This window comes from Aotus nancymaae, unplaced genomic scaffold, assembly GCF_030222135.1.
Source record: "Aotus nancymaae isolate 86718 unplaced genomic scaffold, 86718_ANA_hifiasm-v0.15.2.pri h1tg000089l, whole genome shotgun sequence".
In the NCBI taxonomy this organism is placed as follows: Eukaryota; Metazoa; Chordata; class Mammalia; order Primates; family Aotidae; genus Aotus; species Aotus nancymaae.
The window spans coordinates 7,538,103-7,559,070 of NW_026988504.1; the positions used below are offsets into that span (position 1 = coordinate 7,538,103).

The window sequence follows — 20,968 nt, forward strand, 5'->3', positions numbered from 1 at the left end:
CACTTGAACCCAGGAGATGGAGGTTGCAGTGAGCTGAGATCATGCCATTGCACTCCAGCCTGGGCAACAGAGTGAGACTCTGTCTCAGAAAAAAAAAAAAGATGAAGCCCAACCATGGCAACTGTCAGGTTGCCACCCTGAACCTGAGCCACAAGAGACACATCGGCTGTGGCTTGGTGGCACCTGTGAGAACACACAGTACCCGGAGGCCCGTCCCCAACAGCCTCTGCCCATGAGTCTCAGCACCGGGCTTTGGTAACCAGAGTCTGGCTGTGGCCTGGCAATGATTAACCAGCTGAGGGAAGGCTGAGCCAGCAGCAAGGCCCTGGGCCCCTGTGTACATCAGCCCAGCCTGGAACTCCAGCGCTCCATACCACTCCCCCACACTGGGCAGAGGGGAAGAGGGAGGTTGGGCTCCACTGGAGGTGCCAGCCAAGCTATCGGAGTTGGTCCCCCATATCTCAACTCCTTTTGGGCCTGCCTTGGGAGCACAGATCAGATTGGCAGGGTGCCCAACCTGATCTGGTTTTTCATCTCTGAAAGCACCGGGAGCCCCTAGTCGGCCAGAACCAGTGCTTTGGATAAAAGATGACCCAACAGGACAACATTCAGCCTCAGGCCGGGGAAGGCTGTCCCTGCCAGGCAGAGCCCTCTCCACTATCTGCTGCCTGTGGGGGTGGGGATGGAATTTGGAAGGTGGCTACCTGAGCCCCATCTCTGCTTGTGGCTAGGGCCCTGGGGCCAGTCCACCTCTGATTCTTATCGGGGAAGAAGGTTTAAAAACAAAACTGCGGCTGGGAGTGGAGTGGGGAGTGGAGTGGCTGACGCCTGTAACCCTAGCATTTTCAGAGGCCAAGGCCAGAGGGTTGCTTGAGCCCAGGAATTCATGACCAGGCTGGGCAAGATAACAAGACCCTGCCTCTACAAAAAAAAAATTTTTTTTTGATACGGAGTCTTGCTCTGTTGCTCAGGCTAGGATTACGGGCACGTGCCACCATGCCTTGCTATCTTTTTTGTATTTTTAATAGAGATAGGGTTTCACCATGTTGACCAGGCTGGTCTTGAACTCCTGACTTTAAGTGATTCACCCTCCCAAAGTGCTGAAAAAACATTTTTTTTTTTGAGACGGAGTTTCGCTCTTGTTACCCAGGCTGGAGTGCAATGGCGCGATCTCGGCTCACCGCAACCTCCGCCTCCTGGGTTCAGGCAATTCTTCTGCCTCAGCCTCCTGAGTAGCTGGGATTACAGGCACGCGCCACCATGCCCAGCTAATTTTTTGTATCTTTAGTAGAGACAGGGTTTCACCATGTTGACCAGGATGGTCTCGATCTCTTGACCTCGTGATCCACCCGCCTTGGCCTCCCAAAGTGCTGGGATTACAGGCGTGAGCCACTGCGCCTGGTAAAAATTTTTTTTAATTACAAACATCCCCAGTGACAAGACAGGTCCCTGTAACTTGCTTTTCTGGTGGGGAGATGGGGCGCTGAGGGAGGCAGGGGCACAGAAGGGCCAGGCCTTGCTATTGACCCACCAGCCAGCCCCTCATTTACTGAGCAATGGCTGAGACTGGTGTCAGGTCCTTCCCCCTGGATCCCCCAATGTAGCCCATGCAAAACAGGTCCCTGATCTCCACAGTGGCCTTGCCCCCTGCCCAGGGAGTCCTGAAACTTCCAGCAACAGGTGAGAAGGGGAAACTGAGTACAGGGAGGAGACCACATGAACGTCCTGAAAGGACACAGGGGATGAAATAAACCTGTACCTCCTCGGTCAGTTTCACCCTCACTGTCCTCCTGCAAAGGACAGGGTCACATCCCGCCATGCCCAGGTCTCCGTCCTGCCATAAACCATACCTTCCTCACTTTGGAATAAAATCATGTCCAAAGCTGGAAATTCAGGAAAGTCCCTCATTTTATCCCAGCAGCCCTGGACAAGGAGGGAAAAGATGTCCTTCCCCAAATCTCATCCACCCCAAGGCCCTGCCCAGTTGGGAGTGAGGGGACGGAGGATACAGCTTGATGGCTCCAGAACGGGTGCCAATGGCCAGGATGCGCAGAGATGGGCTGTAGCCGAGGGCGCTGGGCTGGTGCGGGAAGCCATGCTCCACCGTCTGCAACGAGAACCACGTAGCGTGAGCCTGTAGACCTGTCCCCTTCACACCACCATGGCTGGGGAAGCTGTAGCACCGGACCACCCCAGCAGGAAGCAGGGATTCTGTACCTTTCAGGTTCCTCCCAGACACCTGAGTGTTGAAGCCTAACCCAAATTTACCAGGCCCTACCCCCAGTCCCTTCATGACTCTGCCCTTGGCCTCATGGCCACCCCTGCAAGCTCATCCTCCCCAACACCACGCCAGCCTCTTGATGCTCTCCAGGCACGGACTTGGTGCCTCCACCACATGTGCCCTGCGTGATGGACCCTGCCCTCCTCAGTGGCATGGGGGCCTTATGGGATGGAGAAAGTAGGGGGAGTCTGGCACAGTGAGACACTGGTCCCTCGGGGGAAAAGCCTGGTGGTAGCGCAGCTCCGGGCCCAACCAGGGGCCTAGAGTACTCAGAATATCACAGAGGCCCTGCCTGGCTCCGGTCTCCTCCAGGCCCCAGTCAGCTGCGTCTCACAGGCTCTCACTGCCACCACGTTTCAACCATCTTCCCAGAAAGGGAATTCCTGGAGCGTCATTGCAGACACATGCTTTTTCATTTCTTATAATGGAAGTAATACACACACATTGTGAAGAACTTGGGAGGTATAAAGATGTTTAAGAACAAAAGTTACCCAGACTCCCACAACCAGAAGTAACGCTTGCTAACACCTCAGCGTGCGTCCTTTGAGTCTTCTCGCTTGTGAATGTTTGCACGTGTCTATATTTAAAAAGATATAATTGGGATCATGCCATATGGATATACATATACAAGATCATGTATAGGTATAGCTTTGTAGCCTGGTTTCCTACTTACAGCCAGCCCAGGTTGTTAAAAGCTTGAAAATGACTTTTAAAAAATTTTAAATTAATTTATATATATGTTTTGAGACAGGGTCCCACTCTGTTCCCCTGGTTGAGTGCTGTGGAGTGATTTTGGCTCACTGTAGCCTCGGCCTCCCAGGCTCAAACGATCCTCCCACCTCAGCCTCCCAGGCAGCTGGAACTACAGGCACACGCCACCACTCCCGGCTACTTTTTAATTTTTTGTAGAGACAGGAATTCGTCATGTTGCCCAGCCTGGTCTTGACCTCCTGGACTCAAGCAATCCTCCTGCCTTGGCCTTCCAAAGTGCTGGGATTACAGGCGTGAGTCACTGCAACCTGCCTAAAATGATTTTTTGTTTTGTTTTGAGTCTGAGTTTCGCTCTTGTAGCCCAGCCTGGAGTGCAATGGTGGATCTCAGCTCACTGCAAACTCCACCTCCCAGGTTCAAGCAATTCTCCTGCCTCAGCCTCCCCAGTAGGTAGCTAGGATTGCAGGCGCCCACCACCACACCTAGCTAATTTTTGTATTTTTAGTAGAGGTGGGGTTTCACCATGTCAGACAGGCTGATCTCGAACTCCTCACCTCAGGTGATCCGCCCGCCTCGGCCTCCCAAAGTGGTGGGATTACAGGCGTGAGCTACCACATCAGACTAAAATAACTTTAAAAACAGCAAAAGAATGTTCTTTACCTGGAGATGCCCTAACTCACCAGGGCTTCATTGTTGAGCATTTACTTGGTCGCTAGAGGGTTTGCAACTGACAACCATGTTGACGGCATTCTTGGACTCCTATCTTTGTCTACAACACTTGAGTATTTCCTGGGGCAGATGTCCCAGGGATAGAATTGTGGGTCAAGAAAGGTATGAACATAAACGCTACAAATTTAGAGGGATAAACCATCTTCAGGAAGGTTTTCGGTTCAGTTACTTAATCAGTTATCCCAGTCTGACCCCCACCTCCCACTGCAGGAGATACTAGCTCTGCAGAGCTGGGTGAGAACAGCACAGAGTAATGCCATGTCAACTGGTTGCTTTAAAGACTTAAAACAAAAAGCAACCACAGAGACTATGCCCTGCAGAAAAAGGCCCCAACAATGAGGCAGCCTCCTTAGGCCCTAGGCTCTCTTACTTTGCAGCCCTGCCACCTCAAAGCAGCAGAAAGGGAGAAGTCCCTGGTGAGACCTGGCAATGACAGCTTAGAGAACCCAATTGCTACCTGCCTCCCCCATGTTAGTCTAGTCTGATGGCTCTCACAAGGAATCCCATGCTGAGGTCAGACAGGGAGGAGAGCTCCAAGTGTCTATTTGGGGGGTATGCCTGGGGATAAAAAGGTTGGGGGAGATGGGGGTGCCTCAGGCCTGGCTCTTTGCCAGGAACACATCTGCCCTGCAAATGGTCATACCTGAATGGGATAGCCAGGGGGAGACAGATGGGGCCCAGCAGCGGCCCCCAGGCCAGCCCAGGTCCCTGTTCAGCTATGTGAAAAATGCAGAGCCTGGAGAAGCCCTGGGTAGAGATAGCTGAGTGTCTGGAATGTAAACATTTCCCAGGAAAAGAGGAGTAGGCGACTGGTTAGGATGTGAAGGACAAGCTCCCCCAGGGGCCCCGCCAGACCTCAGCCAGCCCCACGTTGCTGGGGCCTCAGGATCCGCAGCCAGAGCGTCCCCCTGGGAGAGCAGCACTTTCCAGCAGCAGAGGCAGCTCAGGGAACAGCCTCTGGAATTTGGAGGACTCTGGCAGAAATGCCCCACAGGAGCCCGCTGGCCTGGCCAGGAGCAGGCCCCACGCCCCAGGCTGCACGGAATGGTAGCCATGAGCCCCAGGTAGCCACCAAGCGCTTTCAGTATGGCTCATGTCACCAAGGAGGATTAATTCAGTTCTTGGAAACTCTTCAAGTATGCCTGGAACAACTTGGGTTCTAGAAGAACAGGGGCTGGACTCAGGCAGACCATGCTTCAAATCCCCCTTTTTCTACTGTAAATCATCTAAATTCCAAATACAGATCTAGTACTTCCAAAGAAGATTTAATGTCTGAATTGAGATGTGCTCTAAGTGTAAAACACACCTAGATTTCATATTTAGCATTCGAAAAAACAAACTGAAAAAACATCACTAGTAATTTAAGTTAGCTACATGTCACAATAGTTTGCATATGTTAGATTAAAGGGAATATATGATTATGATTATTATTATTTTTGAGATAGGGTTGTGCCCGTCACCCAGACTGGAGTGCAGTGGCACAATCTCGGCTCACTGCAACCTCCGCCTCCCCAGTTCAAGTGATGCTCCTGTCTCAGTCTCCAGAGAAGCTGGGATTACAGGCAGACGCCACCAAGCCCAGCTAATTTTTGTATTTTCAGTAGAGACGGCGTTTCACCATGTTGCCCAGGCTGGTCTCAAACTCCTGGCCTCAAGTAATCTGCCAGCCTCAGCTTCCCAGAGTGCTGGGATTATAGGTGTGAGCTACTGTGCCCGGTCAGAATATATGATTAAAATTAATTTCACTTGTTTAAATAATTTTATAATGCAGCTTCTAGAATTTTTTTAGATGGACTCTAACTCTGTCACCCAGTTGGAGTGCAGTGGTGAGATCTCAGCTCAGTTCCACCTCCCAGTTCAAGCAACTCTTCTGCCTCCGCCTCCCAAGTAGCTGGGACTACAGGCACGCACCATCACACCCTGCTAATTTTTGTATTTTTAGTAGAGATGGGGCTTCATCACATTGGCCAGGCTCATCTCAAACTCCTGACTTAAAGTGATCAACCTGTCTTGGCCTCCCAAAGTGCTAGGATTACAGGTGTGAGCCAGCACCGGGCCAGAATACATAATTAAAATTAATTTCACATGTTTAAATAATTTTATAATGCAGCTTCTAGAAAACTTTAAATTACAAACGTGGCTCATATTACATTCCTACCGACCTCAACAATTCTGCACATCAGCAGGAAAGTCAGGCCATAGAGAAAACAGCCTGCAACTTTTTGCTGGGCTCTCAGGCCACATGTCATGGGCAGTTCTAACATTTCACCTGAGTCTCTCCTGCTCGGGCTCCGTATCTTTCCTCTAACCCAGAGGAAGACAAAGAGGATGGGCCCATCCTTCAACCACCCACATTCATTCCTCATTCCCTTCTAGCCTTGGAGATACTGTGGCCACCCCTCCCTCCCATCCCCACTTTCTTTTCCAAAGGCTGATTTAGAACAGGGGCTGAGTCAGACCCACTAAGCTTTGAATCCGTTCCTGCCACGTACGAGGCATTTGGTAGTGGGTAGGCTGCTAGGCCTCCCTGAGCTTCGTTTCTCAGGTAATAAACGGGATGGTACTGGTGACTGCGCCGGGCAGGGCTGTCCTCGGATTGGACATGATGGACCTGAGGCCACCTGGTGCGGCTGGAAGCCTCAGCCACCCCACAGCACACACGGGCCTCTGCTTCCTTCGAAGCCTCGAATCATTCCATGGTATCCCCTTGGGCACTTCTCCAAGTTGGCAACTCTAGAGGGACCAGGGCTCCCCCAAAACCGAAATAAAGGCAGTGACCTTCACAGGGACTCTGCCTGGGCAGGCCCAAGAGAGTCAGTTCACTTGTAAATGGCATGGCTCCCCAGGGACTCCCCAGGTCGGGGAGGGGAGGCAGCATCCAGCCCACCTGGCCCCACCCATAGATGACACCTGGCTCAGGTGACCTCTGCCAAGGGAGGACAGAACAAGGAACTCTTTTGACAGGGGTCTGGGCAGTCCTATGAGGAAGGGACTCGGGCTGGGCAGAGAGGCACAGGAGCACTAGGTTAGTTATGAGAAGCCAAAGGGATCTTGTTGGAAACAGGGAAGGGATTGAGATTTGGGAACAGGACTAAGAGCAGCTGATGAAGGGACAGGGAGGAGATAGAAACCCAGGACCCAGTGTCCTGAGGAAACCAGTCAGGGAAAGAACCATGGGCACCTCTGGTGTGCCCCAGTTGCCCCCCACTGTGTGTGTGTGTGTTTGAGACAGGGTCTCACTCTGTTGCCCAGGCTGGAGTGCAGTGGTGTGATCTCAGCTCACTGTAACCTCCGCCTCCCAGGCTCAAGTGATACACCTCAGTCTCCCAAGTAGCTGGAATTACAGGCCTGCACCACCATGCCTGGCTGATTTTTGTATTTTTTTGTAGAGATGAGGTGTCACTATGTTGGCCAGGCTGGTCTCGAACGCCTGGATTCAAGTGATCCACCTGCCTTGGCCTTTCAAAGTGCTGGGATTACAGGTGTGAGCCATTGCGCCTGGCCTGCCCCTTACTTTGGTGCCCTTCCCACCCCCTTACTCTCCCATCCCCAACTCCTACCAGCCTTGTAAGGCTCAGCTTCCCTGCTGGTGAACAAGTCATCACATGGGTGGTGACTCCCCCTTGTTAAGGGTTCAGGAACAGTTCCAGGTCCCTGTTAGAGGGAGTGCCTATGGCCTCCCTGAAAGGAGGCACCCACCTGAGCACAGAAGGTTGGGCTCAACCCCAGGGCTGTGTTCCTGCAAAGGCACAGACAGCAACCCTGAATCATGCATGGCTCCACTCAGAACACAGGGTGGGACAGGGTACAGCCCCTGGGAGGTCAGGGAATTCCAAGACTAGCCCTCCCAGCTATTCTAAGACCACAGCTATCTCTCTTCAGATGCAAACTAGGAGGCTGACCAAAGCCTGGCAGCCACTGGGACCTCCTGAGCACGGCATCCAGCCTACCTGGCACCGCCCACATCTGATACCTGGCTCAGGTGACCTCTGCCAAGGGAGGAAAGAACAATGAACTCCTTTGACGGGGGGTTGGGAAAGGAGAGCAAAGATTTGCAGAAGCTGCCAGACTGCAACATTAGCCTACAGTGGGAGAGAAGGCCCTCTCCAGGTCCCGGAAGGGGCGGGAGTGAGCTAAGGCTGTTTGTCAGAGACAGTGGGGCCTTCATCCTGCCCGCAGCCAGGGAGGACCCTGCCTGAGGGCTAGAACCAAGGAGTCCCTGGCACTCCCCAGGGGGTGGGAAGGAGGGAATGCCAGGAACCAGGTCCTTGGAGGCTGCACAGGGCGGGGTGGGGGGCACACCCACCTAGCTGGGCCGCTCTGCCCGATACTGGCTGGGTGTGGCCAGCTCAGATTCCTGGCAGTGGCAGCAACCTGGCCTTCCCAGTGTGGCTGCTGTCACCTGACACCAGGGGCCCAGCCATGCAAAAGCCAATACAGAACAACCTGGCCCTCCGCAGGGGCTGCTGGGTCAGAAACACACTGTTTGTTCAGGACCTAAGGGGACAGGGAGGGTGGGCATGGGCAGGGAGGGCCCAGGCAGGTGCTTCTGCGGCAGCCCCGGCAAACACAGTGGCCTGTTTGCCCTGATGGGTGCGGCTGCTTGGGGTGTGCCTGGGATTGGCCGTGGCGGGGCAGGGAGGCTGCGGGCAGTTGTCTAGGAACGGGTTTTACCCTGACTTTTCCTCCAGCAGCACTCCCTCCCTTCTGAAGTCCCATGGTCCCCTCCCTTGGTCCTCAGTGGCCCTGTCCTGGCGCTGCAGCTGACTTGTCTGTCTGTCCATCCCTCCACTGGCCTCAGGGGCCAACCACATATAGCAAACAGTTACTTCGCTAGTGAAGAAACTGAGGTGTGAAGAGAAGTGAAGCCACCACCCTAAGGCCACACAGCCAGACAGCAGGTGGAACCAGAACATCCTCATCCCCAGCCTGTGCCCCTCACGACATCCTCCAGCTGTGCAGGCCCTGGAGGCCTCAGTGTCCTCCCTGGCAGAATGGGAGCAACACCCATCGTGAGTTGTGGTGAGGATGACGCCATGACAAGGCAAGCCCTGGTAAGGCATCCACCTGTACCAGGCACCATTTGAAGCAATGATACTCCCTTAGGGACAGGTATGATGCTGTTGGGGCTCAGGACATACCACCCCAAAACAACACTGTAAGAGACCAGAATGTGCTACCCCAAAATATACTTTTTTTTTTTTTTTTTGAGAGTCTCACACTGTCGCCCAGGCTGTAGTGCAGTGGCACGATCTCGGCTCAATGCAATCTCCACCTCCTGGGTTCAAGCAATTCTGCCTCAGCCTCCCGAGTAGCTGGGACTACAGGCATGTGCCACCACGCCCAGCTAATTTTTTTGTATTTTTAGTAGAGACGGGGGTTTCACCATGTTGGCCAGGATGGTCTTGATCTCCTGACCTTGTGATCCACCCACCTCGGCCTCCCAAAGTGCTGGGATTGCAGGCGTGAGCCACTATGCCTGGCCTACTATTTTTTTTTTTTTTTGAGACGGAGTCGCTCTGTCGCCCAGGCTGGAGTGCACTAGTGCGATTTCAAGTCACTGTGACCTCTACTTCCCAGTTCAAGCAGTTCTCCTGCCTCAGGCTCCTGAGTAGCTGGGATTACAGGCACCCACCACCATGCCCAGCTAATTTTTAAATTTTTAGTAGAGATGAGGTTTCACCATGTTGGCCAGGCTGGTCTCAAACTCCTGACCTCAGGTGATCCACCTGCCTTGTCCTCCCAAAGTGCTGGGATTATAGGCATGAGCCACGTCTCCCAGCTACTTCTTTGGCATAATTTGAGCTACTTATTCTCAGAAAGTGCAGACATGGGAGTAGTTCTGAAAAGCTGTCCTTTTGTTAAAGAAATTTACATCCATAAAGGAAATCTACATTCGTCAAGTACAGGCTGAATATTCCTCATCTAAAATGCCTGGGACTTCAGTGATGGGCAGCTATTAAAACAAACAAACAAAAAATGAAATAAAAGAAATAAAATGCTTGGGACTAGAGCATTTTGGATTTCAGAACCTTTTGGATTATGGAATATTTGCATTATACTTACTGGTTGACTATCCCAAATCCAAAATTTCAAAATCTGAAACGCTCCAGTGAGCATTTCCTTTCAGAGTCATGTTGGCACTTCAAAAACTCAGACTTTGGAGCATTTCAGATTTCAGATTTTCTGATCATGGATGCTCAACCCATATCTGTATCAGGAAGAGGGCTGCTCTAAGGCAACTTTTATTACCCAGGAGACCGTCTCTGCATACATAACAGGATAACCTTCCTCCTCTCACTTTCCCATAACCTGGTCAACCTGGTCACACCCTAACCCAGTCCCCCTGCCTTTTCTTTTGAGACAAGGTCTCACTCTGTCACCCAGGCTAGAGTGCAGTGGCGTGATCTTGGCTCACCGCAACCTTCACCTCCCGGGTTCAACATTCTCCTGCCCCAGCCTCCCGAATAGCTGGGACTACAGGCGTGCATCACCACAAGGCTAATTTTTATATTTTTAGTAGAGACGAGGTTTTGCCATGTTGGCCAGGCTGGTCGGTCTCTAACTGCCGACCTCAACTGATCCACCCACCTCAGTCTTCCAATACAGGAAGTGAGCCACTGTGCCCAGCCTCATGTCAATTTAATTCCTGGCTCAGTCAAAGAACCTAGAAGGCTGGAGGGAAGCCAGTTTTTGCTCCCCTACAACGCCCATTTTATGGATGAGGAAACTAAAGAACGGAGAGGCTAAGTAACACGTCTGCTGTGTCTTACACAGTGAGGAAGCAACAGAGCCAGGATCTAGACTCAGTGCCAGCATCTAGACCCAGGCCATGTGGCTGCAAAGTCCCTGCCCCTAACCACTACCCAGGCCCTCTGATGCCTGGCACATAGCCCTCAGTGAACTGGAGTTACTGCTCTGACAGCCAGCCCCTGGCAGAGTTCAGAGACTGTTCGCAATCACGGATCCTCTGCAGGTACTGAAGCCAAAGAAACAGGACGTCTGATTCTCGGGGCCCCCAGGGCGATGTCCTTGCTCTCTTTGAGGCATCCGGCTTGGTGTGGATATAAGACAGTTGCGCCAGAAGGTGTTGGAGAAAAAGGCTGGGACTGGTTCAGAAGACGGCGCCTACAAGCCACCTAGGGTCAAGCTACGATTGACTGTACTGTGTGTGTCCCAGCACAGTACCCAGCAGACTGGCCTTCCAGGACCACTGGAAGAAACATAACCTGAGAACTGCCAGACGTGAACACTCTCTGGGAGCTGACCCTCTCCTATACCAACAGCCCACATGCCACTCCAGGCTCCAGCCCTGGGTATCACACCGTCTGCTGGAGCTGTCCCAAGGCTCCTCAACTCAACCTCAAGCCACGTGACACCCACCATAGGATGCTGCTGTCTGACGCTGCAGTAGCCAGACAGGCGTGGCCTTCGAATCATGCAGAAACTCATGTAGTCCTCACACCAACAGCATGGATGGAATGGCTCTGAGTATCGTGTCTATCTCAGAGGCATGTAACCTGCTCAAGGTCACACAGCTGGCGAGCCCAACAGTTGGCACCACTCACCACTGGGCAAGCTACCTCTCCATAAATGGAGAGCACTGTTGTTGCGATTGTGTGCAAATCAAAACAATCAAAAAAGATTACTTTTCCCCAAATCTGCTCTTCGCCACTCCTGGCCTGGGCTCCCCCTCCCAAGGCCTGGCACCACCACCCACCCAGGTCAGAGACTCCATGGTCATCCTGGACACCCACCTTGCCTCCCATCCCCTCTTTTTTTTTTTTTTCAAGATGAAGTCTTGCTCTGTCACCCTGACTGGAGCGCAGTGGTGCCATTCCAGCTCACTGCAACCTCTGCCTCCCGGGTTCAAGCAATTCTCCTGCCTCAGCCTCCTGAGTAACTGGGACTGCAGGCATGCGCCACCATGCCTGGCTAATTTTTGTATTTTTAGTAGAGACGGGGTTCTACCACGTTGTTCAGGCTGGTCTCTAACTCATAACCTTGTGATCTGCTGGCCTGGGCCTCCGAAAGTGCTGGGATGACAGGCGTGAGCCATCGCGTCCGGCCCCATTCTCTCTTTACTGCCCGATCAGCAGGTCTCTGCAATCGGATGCCCTAAATAGTTCTCTATTCAATGGGTCTCAAACCAGGAGCGATTTTACCCCTCAGGAGACATTCCGCAGTGTCTGGAGACATTTTTGGTATCACATCTTGGCAGGCTGTGTGTGTAGGACCAGGGACACTGCTAAATAGTCTACAGTGCACAGGACCGCCTCCACAGCACAGCCAGCCTCAAGTATCATCCGTGAGTGCTGAAGCTGAGAAACCCTGCTCAACCCATGCCTTGTCCCCCAGTCCCTTCCTTCTGGGCCATTTCTAGTCATGCAATGTCTCCTAATTGCTCTGAGCTTACCTGATTTGCCCAAAGAGTAAAAATATCTCCAGGTTTATCTTTCCTACATTGTAAATGGGACCATTACTCACTCCCTTGCTCATAACCCCCTAGGGCTGCAGGGTCAGTCAGTTCAGGCCCAGATGCCAGCATCCAGCATCCTCCCTGCCCCTTCAGCCTAGGCTGTGGAGGGGCAGACCATCTGGGATCCCAAATCCTCTGGGATCTGGTCTCATCCTTCAATCCCACCCTGCTCCACAACACTCGCCGAGCCTGGAAGGCTCTCTCCTTCCTTCTCTCTATTCCCAAGGCCTGAAATTTCAGGCCATAAGCCTCCTCCTTCCTGCAGACTATAAAAGTGAAGGGAAGAGGCCTAATCAGATTCCCATAGCCCTGAGCCTTGGGCTGTGGATCCAGTAAGTGCTCAATGCATGCTTCTTGCATATGAATGGAAAGAGGAAGGCAGAGGAGGAGGAGGAGGCCCAGGAGCCTCCCTCTGCCACCCCCAGGCCTGGGAGTGGGCCAGTCAAGTTTAGGAACCACTGCTGGAGAATAGGGGAAAGAGGGAGGGACAATTCCTCACCCCAGCTCCACCCCAGTTGTACAGAAAGAACTTTGGGAGCAGGGGAGGAGTTCAGCCCTGTTTGCTGAGCCTGTGGGTCAGGTTCCTGCCATCTTTTCAGAGTGAGAGACTGAAGGCGGATGGGGGTCACCCAGCTCCCTTCCATCCCCTGTGGACACTGAAGCTTTGAGACCCAGCACCCATAGGCTACTCCCTCCAGAGCAAGAGTAGCAGGCTCTAGGGGTCCTGAGATCTCCCATTCCCAACACCTGCACCCCCATATCCCAAGGCCCAAAAGCGAGCTGGTGGGAGGTACGCTGGCGTAGGAAAGTCCTAACTCCGGAGGCAAATGTCCTTGTGGCAAAGCTCCATCAGGGACACCAACTTCTCCCACAGGCTAAGAAACCCAGAGGAAAATGGCAGGGCAGGTGGGGACCACTGACCCACCTCTCCCAACAGGGAGGTCCCCTCCACCCCACAACAGCAGCCGACATTCCTGGGCCACTGTGCTAGCCTTGTTACCTCATCCCATGTAAGCCCTTAACAAGCCTATGGTTTGGGTGACAGGCACACGATCATCCAGCTTCTACGTGGCAAAGTTGGGTTCGCACCTGGGCAAGCTGACTTCTGCACTTCTCAAATCAACAAACAAAAATACAAGCAGGCGGGTGCCGTGGCTTCCGCCTGTAATCCTCATTAACATCCTTGCTTAGTGTCTTCTCAAGTTTTCTTTACCAAGGAGTTCAGCTTGTGACACAGATCCATCCCACTAGCTTATGAGGTGGAACTAGTAATAAAGACCTTGAATTTGGATTTGAAAGGTTTCCGATCTTTACATTGTTGAGGAAGTCTTTTTTTTTTTTTTTTTAATTGGTCAAGAAATGTTATCTCTCACAGGCTTGGGAAATCCTGTTAGCATGCAGAATAATGTGGTAACTTTGTCAATTTCTCATTTTTTAAAATAAATATATGATATAAAAGCCAAAAATAAATAAATAAATAAATAAAAAATAAAAACTTTGGGAGGCCGAGGTGGGCAGATCACGAGGTCAGGAATTCAAGACCAGTCTGGTCAACATGGTGAAAACTCATCTCTACTAAAAGTACAAAAAAATTAGCTAGGTGTGGTGGTGAGTGCCTGTAATCCCAGCTACTCGGGAGGCTAAGGCAGAAGAATCCCATGAACCCAGGAGGCAGAGGTTGCAGTGAGCCGAGATTGCGCCACTGCACTCCAGCCTGGGCAAAAGAGTGAGACTTGGTCTCAAAAATAAATAAATAAATAAAAATAAAAATAAATACAACCAAAGAGAATTCCTCATCCGTCACAGGGAGACATTCCTTTTCCAGACTACCTGGTCTTACATGCACTGCTTCCTTTTAGGGGAAAGGGAGCCCAAACGGAAGCCCCCAACAAAAGCCAGATGTCCAGCCCTCAGCATGCTGGGAGGCTCCTGGATCCCCGGGGCAAGAGCATCACAGTGTCCTGGTCCCTGCAGCCCACCTTCCCAGCAGAGTGAATCAAAGCACAGGTGAGAAAGCCCCACACTGCTCGGTGGCCCAGGAGCTGAAAAGCCACACTGTACACCTCCTGTGCACTAAGACCTGTCCTGACCTTCTCAGGTCCCAGGTCCCTGAGGGGAAGCCCCATGCGGCTTCTGGTGCCCTGGGTACAGGTTTGGGATTGGTATAGTCCGATGCCAATTCTGGCTCATTCTCCCTGGCACCTCTCCCCACTCTCCCAGCCGGAGCCTGCCAGAAGGAATCACGTGCTCAGCCTGTAGGGGAGCTGCATTTTCCTTCAGGGGCAATTTGAGAAGGGACAAACAGCCATGGCCTGTGACTCCAGGGCCCCAAGGGACATTGTTACCCCCTGCAGAGTTCATCTTTTCATCACGCACGTCCCTAAGCCTCCTTGACAACCCTGTGCCAAGGTAGGCAGGGCAGATAGTTTTATTCCCATGATACCAGTAGGGAAACTGAGGCTCGATGAGGTGGGGTGACTTGCAGAGGTCACAGAGCCAGTGAAAGACTTGGGATGAGGAGTCATGAGGGCATCCAATTCCTCTTTCCTATAAAAGCCCTTTCACAGGGCCCCATTTCCAAAGTCAGAGTCCCAGGAGGCATTGCAGGTACCACGTAAGAGCTATACCTTAATCCAGCCCCAGCCTGAGCTCCCCAACCCAAAACCCAGGTCACCTCCCCTGCTCTCCCTGACTTACCTTGTTAAACTGGAACAGGTCCCGCTTGAGCCTCTCCCGCACAGGGTCGTGCCCTGGCCTCAGGAACCGCCTCATTCTGCTTGGTCTGCAGCCCCCACCGGAAACCTGGAGAAACGGGAGGAGCTGCAGGGGCCTGTCCTGGCACTCGGGTATCGATGAGGCCCGGCCCAAACAGGCGGAGCGGCCCTCTCTCTCCAAGTCCAGTAGGCAGCCACCCCGGGGCCAGGCCGGCTTCACGGTGATCGCCCATGCACCCTGGCTTCCCCACGCTCAGATCTAGAGGCCGGACCACCTCAGGGCTGAAGGCTCTCACCACCTGTGGCCTTATAATGGGGCAGGAAAAGCTGGGGGAGGAAGCCATTTAGCCTGGCTTTATGAGCACAAGGAGGGCCCGCCAGCCCTGAGGTTAATTAGCTTAATTGTTAACCTGTTTTCTGAGAAACCATGAAACTCCAGCTAAGCAGAAAGGGAAACCTCACAAGCCTCTTCGTCCAAAGTCAGGTGGAAGGTGGAAACACCAAGGCTGTTCCCAGATCAGAGCCCAAGTTGGGGCGGCCCAGGTGATTCCAGGCCAGGGCCCTGGGGCAGATGCCTCTTCCTTCTAACCTCAGGGAAGGCTGTCCATGGGCTCTCAGCCTCAGCCTCTCCAATCAGCCACGGCCACGAGGAACTCGAGTGGGCAGGGGTGGCACAGGGCACTCAGTAAAAGTGCTGGCCCATCCCACTGTGCCCGGGGTCTCTGTGAGTCCCCTCCCCTCTCTCTGGCTAGCCCCAGTCCAACCTTCCTGTGCTCTATTGGGGTGTGCTCAGAAAGGTTCTCTTTCCCATGGGCTCAAGTGGAGAATAATCAGGAGAAATCTGCTCCCAATAAAGAAACCAGCTTGAGGCCCCCAAACTCTCCGCCCACCACAGAATCCATTCCCAGCCCAAGGGGAAACTATTTCTGGATTATCCTTGGAGGAAGGGGAAGGAGCCTCTGTGCTCCAGCTTTTGGCTTCTAGCAGCTCAGCCTCCTCCTGACCACAGGACAGCAAGGCCCGTCCTTGGGAAGCCCAGACACAGGCCCACCTGGGGCACAGCTCTGTTCACTCCCAGCAGGATGGGGAAGGAAGCAGATCTAATCCCCACCCTGGAGGCGGGCACTCCGGGCAGGGGCAGGTAGAGACAGGGCAGCTCAGTGTGTTGAGTGCTCTGACTGCAGGAAGGAGAGGGAACACCTGGCCTGTAGCAGGGAGGGCAGCTCATATTTGAGAAGAAGGTATCTAAGTCCGGGCACAGTGGCTCATGCCTATAATCCTAGCACTTTGGGAGGCAGAGCCGGGTGGATCACGAGGTCAAGAGATGGAGACCATCCTGACCAACATGGTGAAAGCCCTGTCTCTACTAAAAATACAAAAATTAGCTGGGCGTGGTGGCAGGCACCTGTAGTCCCAGCTATTATGGGGGGTGGGGGGCGGTGAAGGCTGAGTGTGGTGGCTCACGCCTGTAATCCCAGCACTTTGGGAGGCCGAGGTGGGTGGATCACCTGAGGTCAGGGGTTTGAAACCAGCCTGGCCAATGTGGTGAAACAAACAAAAGGTATCTAAGCTGAGGTTTGAAGGATTTCAGGTTCTTGGGAGATGGCAAAAATTAACTATCAGGTCAGGACTTTGCATATGACAGGATCCCATGTGATCTGGGCCGGGGGGAAGAAGGTAGGTAACGTGCGTGGCAGAGTTGGGGGGTGTCTTCTGGCAGAGGGCTTTGCCATGCTGGGAGGGTGACCCGATTCTGCAAAATCACAGTGTAAAAAAGAGGCAGTTCTGTAATCCCAGCACTTTGGGAGGCCAAGGCAGGTAGATCATCTGAGGTCAAGAGTTCAAGACCAGCCTGGCCAACATGGGGAAACCTCATCTCTACTAAAAATACAAAAATTAGCCAGGTGTGGTGGCAGACTCTGTAATCCCAGCTACTCAGCAGGCTGAGGCAGGAGAATTGCTTGAACCTGGGAGGTGGAGGTTGCAGAGCAGAGATCAGGCCATTGCAATCCAGCCTGGACAACAGAATAAAAACAACCTCTGAAAAAAAAAAAAAAAGAGGCAGAGCCACATCCTCCTTGAGTGAAAGGATCTGCAGGGTCAGTTACCTCTAAACCGAACACCAGGAACCAGCCCCATTCTGGGGAAACTGAAAAGGTGGGTCAAGGTCAGTATGAGACATTCCTGCCTTTATATTTTGGAGGAGTCAGCCCAAAGGTGGGGCCCCCACTTTGCTGGAGAAGAGAAGGTGGCCGGGAAACTCCTAGGGCCCACTTGATCCAAGGCCCTGAGGGGGTTCAGAGAACAGACACTGGCTGGGAAAGCCCCTGGGGCTTCTGGGAGTGGAAGTGAGAGGACACTGGGATCCACCGGCCCAGCGTTCCAGCCTAGCGGAGAGCAGCTCACGCTCATAAACCAGTCAGACTCCTGGGGGCTCACACCCCAACCCAGGGCCCAGGCCGAGGTCACTGGGTCAGAAGTCAGAGGAAGCTTGGTGGGGGCTCCCTGGAGAGCGACCACGGCCTGCAGACTCCAGGGAGGGGAGAAGAGGGCACAGGGCCATCTGTGCCAAAGACTCCACAAAGGCTCAAAGGTGACAAGGCAGAACTGGGGGCTGGGAGGAGGTGCCGGTAGGAAGGAGGGAGACGGTACAGCAATGTCATCAGGAGAGGGCCCCACTGAGTCAGGGGGGTGAGGACACTGAGCACCACCCACCCAAATGCTGGAGCACCTGCTGTGCACCCGGAACGAGCGTACCAAACCCTCTGCAGCCTATTGCATTTAAACAATTTTGTTCAAGTAGTCTGTGCCCAATGTAGAAAAAGCAAATACAGAGGAGAAAATCCTCCCCAAACCCCAGCACCCAGAGAGCCACTGTCATGGGTCACTGAATGTCCTGGCCACCTCCTTTCCTTGGTGCTGAGTACGTTTGTGAGCGTGGAGCTCCTCAACACCACCCTGATCTCGGAAGCCACCTGAAAGGTAAGTGGAACGTCCCCACTTGACAGGCGAGGAAACGGACCACAGCAGTGAAACACCTTGTCCAAGGTCACCAAGTAGGAAGCAGCAGAACTCAGACTGGACCCCATGTCAGAAGGGCTCTGGGCGGCAGTGAAGGATGGATGATATGGGACAGAGGATGCCCAACGATGCCCCTGCAGTTAAAAGGCAGGGACACAGCCGGGCGCTGGAGCTCACGCCTGTAATCCCAGCACTTTGGAAGGCTGAGGCAGGTGGATCACGAGGTCAGAAGATCGAGACCATCCTGGCTAACACAATGAAACCCTGTCTCTACTAAAAATACAAAAAATTATCCAGGCATGGTGGCATGAACCTGTACCACCATGCTACTTGGGAGGCTGAGGCAGGAGGCTTGAACCCAGGAGGTGGAGGTTGCAGTGAGCCGAGATTGTGCCTCTGCACTCCAGCCTGGGGGACAGAGCAAGACTCATCTCAAAAAAAAAAAAAAAAAAAAAGGCAGTGACACACGCAGACATACCCCAACATGTGCTGCTCAGAGCCAACCCAGCAATCTGGGCCTGGGGACTGGCCGCTGCTGATAGGGTGCTGGTGAGGTCTGGCTGGGCAGGGCTGGTGGTTTTGTGTGGACCTGCTGCTCTTCCCACAGGCGGCTGGGACCTCATGGGCATGGGGTGATGGCAGGAGGACCAAGGCAGGGTGGGCATGGCATCCCCACACTTCAACCCACTGCCCAGGTCAAGGCATGGAAAAGCGCCACACTTTCTTGAAGAGGGGGCTGGTCTGGGCCTGGCCAGGCTCACCTCCAGGTGGCCCCTCAGCTCCCCACTGCAGACAAGCAGGTTCTCTGCAGAGAACTTCAGGAAGCCAGGCCTAGGGTTGCCTGGTATAAACAGATCCTACCTACGTAGCCCATTCTTGGAGGGAGCCAGGGGTTGTAAGGGAAAGAGACCTGGGCTAGGGGCCAACAGGCCGGGGCTGGCTATCACAGCACATACAGCTCCCCTGAGCCGCGTGGCCTCTGCAGACAGCTCCTCTGTAAAGGGAGATGGCATTACCTCCCACACAGGTCCCCTAGAAGGAGCAGGAGCTTGGCATGGAGCAGATACTGTCCTAGGCCAGGGATACAGCAGTGACAGGGGAGTGACAGACACTTGACAGGACACAAATCAGAAAATGGGATGATTTTCAGCCAGGCGCGGTAACTCATGCCTGTAATCCTAGCACTCTGGGAGGCCGAGGTGGGTGGATCACTTGAGGTGAGGAGTTCGAGACGAGCCTGGCCAACGTGGCGAAACGCTGTCTCTACTAAAAATACAAAAATTAGCCAGGCATGGTGGCGTGCACCTGTAGTCCCAGCTACTCAGGAGGCTGAGGCAGGAGAATTGCTTGAACCCGGGAGGTGGTGGTTGCAGTGAGCTGAGATTGTGCCACTGCCTGGGTGACAGGGCGAGACTGTCTCAAAAAAAAAAAGAAAGAAAAAGAAAAAGAAAGGAGGATGTGAAGATCCAGCAACTAGGCTTTGGTGGTTGAAAGGTCTCAGACCATTCCTTTGTCAGGGTCTGTGCGCTCCCTGTTCCTTCTGCTTGGGCCACTTTCTCCAGATGTCTTCATGCCCTCCCTACCTGAAGCTGCAACCTCCCGGGACGTTCTCTCTCCTTAGCCCCGGCCACACTTGGACACACTGAATAGCTTACTTATTAATCTTGTTGATTACCTGTGTAATCCTCCACAAGCAGTAGCTTTCTTTTTCCTAGTCAAGGCCTTCTGTCCTTTTATTCACTGCTGTATCCGAGTGCACACAGTGTGTGCTCACTCATTATCTGTTGAATGAATGAATGAACAGAGGAGGTGAGATCTCCACCGAGACTGACTGATGGGAAGGGGCCAGCCTCAGACAACTCGGGGCACAGTGTATCAGGCAGAAGGAACAACAGCCGCAAAGCCTCAGGATGAGAGAGGCTTGTATGTTTCACGATGAAGACAAGTGGAGGGCCCAATGCAGAGATCCGTGCAGATGACATGAGAGAGATCATAAAGTGGGCCTCCTGGGCTGTCCTGAGCAGGGACCTGATGGGGCCTGCCCTCCCACTCGTCCCCTCCTCCATGCCACTGGCCCTCTCCTTGACCCTGCATTGGCTGCTCCATCCACTCAGCCCCACCCCAACCCCATTCACTATGGTCTCTGCCATTCTCTGTCTGAAATACCTTCTTGCCCCCTCAAGCAGCCCAGCCCCCTTACAAGCCAGGTGCCATGGCTCACACCTGTAATCCCAGCACTTTGGAAGGCCGAGGCAGGTGGACCACTTGAGGCCAGGAGTTCAAGACCAGCTTGGCCAACAAAGAGAAACCTCCTCTCTACTAAAAAGACAAAAAATTAGCCGGGCATGATGGCGGGTACCCTCTGGTCCCAGCTACTTGGGAGGCTTAGGCAGGAGAATCGCTTGAACCCAGGAGGCAGAGGTTGCAGTGAACCGAGATTGCACCACTGCACTACAGCCTGGGCAACAGAGCAAGACTCTGTCTCCAAAAAAAAAAAAAAGTCACCTTCCAAAAAGCCTTCCCATCTGAACCCATCCTGACCATTCTTAGAGTCTTGAGAGCCTGTCCCTGTCCATCATAGTTTTAAGCGATCTTTTTTTGTTTGCTTTTGAGACAGAGTCTTGCTCTGTCACCCAGGCTGGAATGCAGTGGCACGATCTCAGCTCACTGCAACCTCCACCTCCCAGGTTCAAGCAATTCTCCTGCCTCAACCTCCTCAGTAGCTGGGATTATAGGTGCGCACCACCACACCTGGCTAATTTTTGTATTTTTAGTAGACAGGGTTTCACCATGTTGGTCAGGCTGGTCTCAAACTCCTGACCTCATAATCTGCCTGCCTCGGCCACCCAAAGTGCTGGGATTACAGACAGGAGCCACCATGTCCATCCTGGGATCATTTTATCTTAAAGGGTAAAGAGACCATTTATCTCAGAGTCCTGAGAATGGTCAGGATGGGTTCAGATGGGGAAGGACTGTACCTCAGGATTAAATGATCCATTAAAACCATGGTGGACAGGGACAGCCTCCCAGCCT

General features: G+C 53.1%; 1 protein-coding gene across 7 annotated transcripts in view; it reads right to left on the reverse strand.

Moving 5' to 3' along the window:
* The window catches only part of LLGL2 (LLGL scribble cell polarity complex component 2), a 37,591-nt gene extending 17,894 nt beyond the window's left edge, over positions 1 to 19,697 (reverse strand). For all 7 annotated transcript variants that reach the window (XR_001107683.3, XR_001107682.3, XM_012453721.3 and 4 more), the window contains exons 1-3: positions 19,611 to 19,697; positions 14,898 to 15,002; positions 2,010 to 2,107 (exon numbers count right to left, since the gene is read on the reverse strand). Coding sequence is in view for 5 of the 7 variants with exons in the window: in XM_012453721.3 (XP_012309144.3) it covers positions 2,010 to 2,107; positions 14,898 to 14,972 (173 nt within the window). In the remaining 2 variants the exon portion in view is untranslated. The remainder of the gene's footprint in view (positions 1 to 2,009; positions 2,108 to 14,897; positions 15,003 to 19,610) is intronic.
* Between the last annotated feature and the right edge of the window lie 1,271 nt (positions 19,698 to 20,968).